The 7,999-nt window shown below is 36.0% G+C and overlaps 1 protein-coding gene across 3 annotated transcripts in view; it reads right to left on the bottom strand.

Annotated features, from left to right (window-relative positions):
- Nucleotides 1-3,380: 3,380 nt before the first annotated feature.
- Nucleotides 3,381-7,999, bottom strand: part of TRIM55 (tripartite motif containing 55) — a 44,627-nt gene continuing 40,008 nt past the window's right edge. For all 3 annotated transcript variants that reach the window (XM_081324998.1, XM_081324997.1, XM_081324999.1), the window contains one exon: nucleotides 3,381-4,134. In XM_081324998.1, the coding sequence (XP_081181124.1) occupies nucleotides 4,124-4,134 (11 nt within the window). In that variant the 3' untranslated portion in view covers nucleotides 3,381-4,123. The remainder of the gene's footprint in view (nucleotides 4,135-7,999) is intronic.

Here is a 7,999-nt window from a genome sequence, read left to right as displayed (position 1 = left end):
ACTGAAATATAGTTAAGAGAAGGTGGATATCAACCAGTCACTGTTTATCAGCTTAATTTACATCGCCAATTTATGATGAAGATTAAATGGTGGTGGTTGTGAAGATGGGGGACCATACTGTGAGTTTTGGAAGAAATTGTCAGTGATAAAAAGCTAAGTAGATGATTCTGGATGTCTGCATGTGCTCTTGTTGAATAATAAGCTTCTTGGTATGCCTTAAATATGTTTTTCAATGAAGATCTAGCCAATATATAGGTTTTCTTTCCCAGGCACTTGCCATCTCCCTCTGACATTGTGTCTCTTCTACAGTAATCTTCCCCAGATTGTGCTCCCTTGAAAGACTTGAACTGCAACTTTCAGAATTTTGTCTTGAATTTCTGCGAGTTATAATTTCTGGGGATCAGCAGACCAAGAAAAATCTAAAATAAAACATCTGTCAGCTTAATTTATTCAGTTAATTTTTTTCCCACCTGATTCCAAATATTTCTGGGCAGCTCACCAAAAGAATAAAATGTATTGTAATCCAAAAACAAATTACCAGAAAATAAAGAAGAAAGCAGGTAAAAAAAAACAAGATGGTGAACTGACCAAAGACAAAACTCACAAGGGGTTCCAACTAACCTAACTCAAGTACTGGGGAACAGCTGGGACTTCAAAGGTTTTGTGTTTGTTATATTGTTTTTACATTGTCTGTTATATTGTGAGCCACCCAAAGTTGTTTTGAAACAAATCAATTAAAATAAAAAAAGTAAAAATAAACTGTCAACCTGGTGTCCTTCCACAGGGATATTTCCAACCAGCAGTGCCTTTGGAATGGCAGTCAATGGTGCGAATATAGTGAAAATACAGGAGACATGTTCCTTGCTATCTGCAGGCACAGAAGGTCTACTGAGGTTCAGCTTGTCCCTTGGATATGGAAAGATACTTTATGCAATTAATAACCACCATATGCGGGCTACAAAAATCTGGATAATCACTAGATAGCATCAATGTTAGTTTTCTGATTCATTTTTCTGACACAATATTTTATAGCCTAGAAACAGCAGTTCATCTTCATGACCCCAACAAAAGCACATAATAATATTTCAGATTTTTGTAGATATTGTCTGCTTGACAGAATATATTTCTGATGGCTTAGTATGTCCATGGGGGGGGGGACTTGTGGTGAGAGGGGCATGATTGCAGAAGGTCAGGTAGGAATGAGGAAGAACATTTGGGTGGCTGAGGGGAAGAGAGATCATTTTAAGCCTGAAGTCTACTGTAGCAGAGTGTAATGGTATGTAGAACGATCTTGGGAAACAAGAGGAAGAGATGCAGCCTCAACAACTCTCTGATGAACAAAATCTGAATCCAAAGGATGGATGGGGTGGTGGTGAAGAAAGAGTCTGCAAATGGATCCTTCCTAGTTTTGAAGAGTGTATGTTCAGACTCAGATTCTTTTTATCATTCTGTTGACTAGACCAGAGGTCCCCAACCTTTTGGGCACCTTTTGAGAATTTTTTTTCCATGGACGAGAGTGCATAGTTTTGTGTGCTGCCTGCATCCCATGGATGGGGCTTTGCTTGTTTGTGCAGACTGCTTGCTGGCATGCCGTGGCCTGATATTGGTCCACAAACCAGTGGTTGGGGACTCCTGGACTAGACGGTGGGTCTTCCTCCTGTCTCCTAAAGTCATTCCCTCATACCATTACATAGTGGCAATGAAAAAGCAGATGTGTGACCTTCCTCTTCTCTATCTCCAGTCCATTCTAATTGGCTGCAATAGGGAGGGGGCATGCCTTGCCTGATAGTGGGGGCCTTTAACAAGTTTGCCTTGGTGTCCTGAAAGATGTACTTATTACCAACCTATATTATTTGACAGTGACTATCCAAAGTTTCAATTGGAATTTGCCCCAATTCTATATAATGAGGCTATGAGTTGAACCTGAGAACTTTTGCAGGCATAGCATATATTTTTTACAAGTAAAGTTCTACCTGATACCAGCTCCTGCTTCTGTGTCTCTTCTCAGTACATTTAACTCTAAGTTAGTCTGAATTACTTGTAGGCTTAACTCTGTCAATGCTATAAAACAGATAGGCTAATATTTGGTAGGAGGCACAGGAAGAACCAATATGTTCTTTTCTTTGTACATCATCGAATTCACCCTCTCCCACATATATTTGGATGTTCTCAAAAAAGAAAGGTGCAGTCCTTTTGATTTTTAGCATGACCATGACTATGTTCAAAGAAAATTCAAAATTTAGATTGACAGGTAGCATGAATGAATAAATGTATAAGATCTAGGCAGAATTGTCAGAAGGAAGTCATTTTTTTATTAAAAGGGAAAGGAAAATTCAAATCAAATATTTATTCCTTTTTCTCTAATCCATAACTTCTTAATGGACAAATAGGTTGCACACAGACATGAAAAATATTTGGGCTACTACTCACTAAGGAGATTCTATAATGTTGCACTATAAAGTCATGGAAGCTTTGATGAGATAATTTTTTTAAATTCTAAGGAATCATTGGTGTGGCATATATACTTGTTGCACCTTATCTGATTTTAGACACACTTCACATAATCCATGAGCATTGTTTAATCAAGCTAGAGAGGATGGGAGTTGAAGTCCAACATTTAGAGGGCCATAGATTCTCAGTGTAGGACATTTTAATTCATTGTTAATGAGAAGATGAGAATTTAACTTGGTTGTAATATAAAGTCTATGAATTAAAAATATCAGAATCCGAGCAATTAGGTCAGAATTTAGGATACTCCATTATACATCATCATTGTCACAAAGATTTTGAACATTGATTTGAATTGTTATTCTTTATACTATATGCTAAAATTACTTTGAAAAGTCCAAAAATTCAAAACCAGCTCTCTAACAGTGTATATGGCAATTCTGATTAAAAAAAAACACAACTGGAGTCCAAACATCACCAGGAATATTACTGCCTCATTAATTTCTGTGATTTTTCTTATAAATGTCATTTCTCATCATTTAATGTTCAGTAAGTGTCCAGTTATACATCCCCCCTTTTTGTGCAATAGGGCTTGTGGTAATATTCTGAGTTTTGAATTCTCTGCTGAAGAACATTACACTAGCTGTCCCCAAGCTCACTTTGAAGTAACAGATAAAAATATTTCTGTTCCATTATGCTTTTCATCAGTTTTAATTATATTTTTCTGTTATGCTTCCAATATTTGCCTTTTTAGATCATGTTAAAACTATTGTAAGGTTTAGTAATATTATATATATTTGTGCTTAGATTGTAAGCCGCCCTGAGTCTTCGGAGAAGGGCAGGATATAACTGGGATTAAAATAATTAATAAATAAATAAATAAATATATTTATATGCAGTAACATTCTATGAGCTAGACAATCTATGAATATTTTAATAAATATTTTAATTGCAGGGTTACAGAAGTCAATTACAAAAACAGTCAAGTGAAGAAAAGACCAAAGTAATGAGAAATTTATTAACAACGTCTTTAGTGAAGAAATGATAAAGTACAAACATAAAACTAAGAGTATGTCTAAGGCATTTACAAATATGCATAGTGAATCTTTACTTTTACTTTAGTTTTTAGTTTACTTGTAAATATATTATTCTTTTTAATTCATTCTTTCCTTCTGATTTTAATTTTATTTGAACATAAGTAGGGGCACTTGCCACATTCATATAATAATTTGGGCATAACCTAGATCAGCTATTAGAAATACTATAGAGCCTTATGCCCAAATCCCAGTGCCTAGAAGCAAACTGGACAAGTAACGTTATCATTGGATATTTGCCATGAGTTCAAAAATGTCTATGCATTTGACATTCAAATGGTTCAATGCAACTCCTACTCTTTCTTCCCCACCACCACCCTGCTCGAATTGTACAAAAGTCAGATCCAATGTGACAATTTTCAAAATAAAGTCTTTAAATAAAACCTGCTCCACTATTATTTTCAATGTGTTCTTTGTTGTTATTTCCTGCTACAGTATTGAGTTCACTAGATGCCATCTGGGCTTGGAGTCATCATTCATTCAATGAGTTCAACCAGGAGAAAGAGAAAACATGACGGGCTGGCTCATCAACTCTTTCACTGCTCCCAGGCTGTCCTTCCATACGTCCTTGTAAGGATGTCTCAGACCCAGTCTGAGGAAAAAAACAACCTGAAATCATATTTTATACCTATGTAGTTTGATCATATTAAGTATTTTATGTGTGAGAACATAAAATCTTTAGAAAACAGTAAAAAGTATCTGTGTACATGACTTCTAAGATGAAGCAGCACATTAGACTACCTGATCGTACGTACTACTTGATTCATTTCAAAAGGGCTTGCACAGAACTGTCCTAAATTATATGTTTTAGGGATAAAATCCACATATTCATAAATACATCTAGAATGGGATATTGCCAGTTAATTTAAACCTTTGAGAACTGTTATAGGTCTTTTTCCCATACTGGATTAAGGTGCTTATTCTTGAGATAGAATACACTATATAAGCATGAAATTCATGTCCCCATTGTTGATTCTAATCCTGCTTCCATTGCTTCTGTTTCCACCCAGGGCCCATCACCTTACATCTCTCCAAGGTAATGGGTGACAAAAACTCCCATTTTCTTGGAGGATGTCAAAAAGGTGGAAACTGCTAGGACACAAGTACAGCCCTGGACGCCTTAAGCTTGTTTGATTCATAGACTATGAATCATAAAAACATGGCAGTAAAATGATGCTAGGTATGTTTATGCTTGTACTTGTGTTTGTGCACCTCAGAAAGCCCATTGGCTATTACTTTTATTGAACAGTCTTGAGCTTTTGGAATTACATCTGAATCCCAGAAAGCAAACAGATATTATATATTGCTTCCTCTTAAATATATCAAAGAAACTAGGAGACTGTGAGTTTTAGTCCCACCTTAGGCACGAAAGCCAGCTAGGTGACTTTCGGCAAGTCATTTTCAGCAATTCCTCTAATAAGGTTGTGGTTGTGGACAAAATGGAAGGAGGAAGAAATATTAAGTATGTTCATCACATTGAGTAATTTATGAAAACAAGGGCAAGATAAAAATAATAAAATAAAATAAATGTGACTTTTACTTTTCTGTGGCAGATTGTAATAAAATTGCCAACTATGGTACAATTTTTTTTTCTTAGGCAATATAAAGTCAAAGGAAATATTTCTTTAATTTCCTCATAAATTGAGATTACATGCTAATTTTATGAAGAAATGCATATTTACCAGAAGCATCCATAACCACAAATCATAAAAATATACAGTTATAAACTGTCACAGATGCTTGCAAAGAATTGCTACATGAAATAGAAGATGATCTGGCATATTCCAAGCATCTTTTGTAAATGCATTATGTTAAAATTCAAAGCTGAGTTAGTGAGGAATGATGATATGTTATTAATTAGTTCACATGCTGAATGGACAAAGTCATATTACTGTATGACAGGTCCTGTTGTCTAATGATTGTAAAAAAATAAATATTTCTGTCTATTTTTCTATTTGAGTTGCTGCATTATGCAGCTTTATTATCTGGGGCTATCCTCTAAAATAGAAATATATTCTAATGTGGATTATTTTTTTTGCAGTGGTGAAATTATTGGTAATAAAAGAGTTGGTGTACAAATTTTGTATACACTTACAGAGAAGATTTTTAGAATTATACTCTTATCACTACTGAATCCTATACTTTCTTTTTCAGCACCAAGGCTGAGTCTTGGAATACACATTTATGGGCAAGACAGTTTTATCCATTCAAACTGACCAAGAAATAGGGCCATCAGAGATTTGTTAAAATAATAACTATGTTCTTAATCTTTGAAATATGCCATTTTTATTGAAGAGAATGAGGCAGAGAAAAAAATTACTGTCCTATTACCAAGGGGTCAAGATTTGGAAATGAAATGTAGCCGAATTTAATAATAATAATGGGTTTCTACCTCCACTAGGCAGTCACCATTGTTTTCTTTAGAAGCATTTTGATAATATCATTTTTTATTCTTCTGATGAAATGTCTTGCAGTAGGATGATTGTAGAGGTGGAAATTTCAAGTCCTGGGATAAATGTCAGTGGAAACGAACAGCAGTTTTTTAAAAAAAAGATGAACTGGGAATTTTGAGAGCATTTTTTATTACCTGACCCATATCCATTAATTTTGAATCTGAAGTTCCCTATAACTTTCTGTTTGTTTGTTTTTTTAACTCAACCTTAGTATATAACTAGCTCAATTTGATAGTGAAAAGGCTAGAACAGAAACCAGCAAAGGTCAATAGTTATGTGAGTTTCTCTCCTATGTCCTTTTAATAACACGTAGCAAGCATAAGATTCTTACAAAGGGAAGTAATTTTTACATGGGAAAAGTTGGAACTGGTGCATTTAAAATGTTTAGCTCGCTTACCCTAAACATTGCATTTCAATGTCCTGATGTTAATTACCGGTAATCACTAGCTATAGAATTTGGAACAGGCCTTCTGAACATTATACTCCCCTTTGTGACTTTGTTATTTTATTTAAAAATTACATTTATTATTTATACACTCCTCCAGCACTGATTTGAAATCAAAGTAAAGTACATAAGTTAACAGGCAGTCTCCCATCCAGGCACTGACCCACCCAGATTTTTTCTTCTTCTCATTTTTATAAAAATGCTGCAAAGGAGTATCTGGAAGATGGGAAGAGGATAAAAAAAGTCTATAGCCACTACTGTGCAATCAAATCTATCTTTATTTGACAGCCTTCTCTAACCCCCATACTCCCTCCGATAAACCCACTGATGCATGATATACTTTTAGACTATCCTTGTACAACAAACTATCCTTATAAACTCACCATATATCCTCTTACTTCCATGTAATCCCACTAGAAGGTAGAGTGGCAATTTCATTAGATAGCCCAGGAATATGTTGATTCCTACTGGCCAGTTATTAGTTGTAGAGTGTTTATTAACAACAAATCTTTATCCTTCTATTTCTACAAAGTCAAGGTGATTTAAATCATAGAAAAATTAAAGCCATCATAACTCATAACAACATAACACAATACTGAGAAAACTATAGAACATATGAGGTCAGGTGTCTCTTAGCTCAAGGGGCAGAATATTCCTTAACACGGGGACTGCCAATAGGAAGGACTCCAGGTTCCATCTCTTTGAGCTCATGTGGGACAGAGTTCTGGAAGAGCCCATTTGCAGTGGAATGCACAGGATAGGCAAATTCTAGTTGGGAGAGATGATTCTCCAAGCCACAAAAAGCTTAAAAATCTGAACTATTTCTGGACTGTACAGCAAAACAGTAAATTTTACTTTAGTAAATTTTAGTAAATTTTACTTTAGAATAGGGGTCCCCAACCCCTGGGCTGTGGCCCACTACTGGGCTGAGGCCTATTCAGAATTGGGCCGTGTGAGTGGCTGGCCGGTGCAACTTGTGTGAGTGGTAGGCTGGTGGGCAATCACATCTGTGCGTGCATGCTGGCGCCCCACTCATGCAAGCTGACCTGTGCGTGCGCATGCCAGCCCACCACTTGGACAAGGAATGTGTGCGTGCATGCGCATGCCAGCTCACCACTCATGTGGCCCATTTTCCCTCTCTTAACCCCCATCCCCCCCACCCGGCCAGGCTGCCAAGCCAAGGTTGGGGACTGCCGCTTTAGAAAACATGTGGGGCCAAGAATGTAAAGCTGAACAACTGTAATATTAGTTTCATACTTAGTTCAGCTCACATTATTACATGCAGTTTCATTGAGATTCATAATAATCAGGTGACCAAAGTGATATTCTGGGATGATTTATTACATTATTTATTTTTAAGAGTAAAAATAGAAAGCACTCTGTCCTCAGACAATTGTCATGAAAATGTTGGGTTTGATCCAGACTAAGACCATATTTTAAATGAAATGGTGTAAGTTATTTATAGCTAACATATGTTCTGTTCATCTCAGTGCCAGGAAAAACCCCCTAACAATTCAATCTTTTTCTAAATGGTGAATCCATTCCCCGCCAATCATCCA

The sequence above is a fragment of the Vipera berus genome (assembly GCF_964194415.1).
Source record: "Vipera berus genome assembly, chromosome: 3".
In the NCBI taxonomy this organism is placed as follows: domain Eukaryota; kingdom Metazoa; phylum Chordata; class Lepidosauria; order Squamata; family Viperidae; genus Vipera; species Vipera berus.
This window is presented reverse-complemented; position numbering and strand designations above follow the sequence as displayed.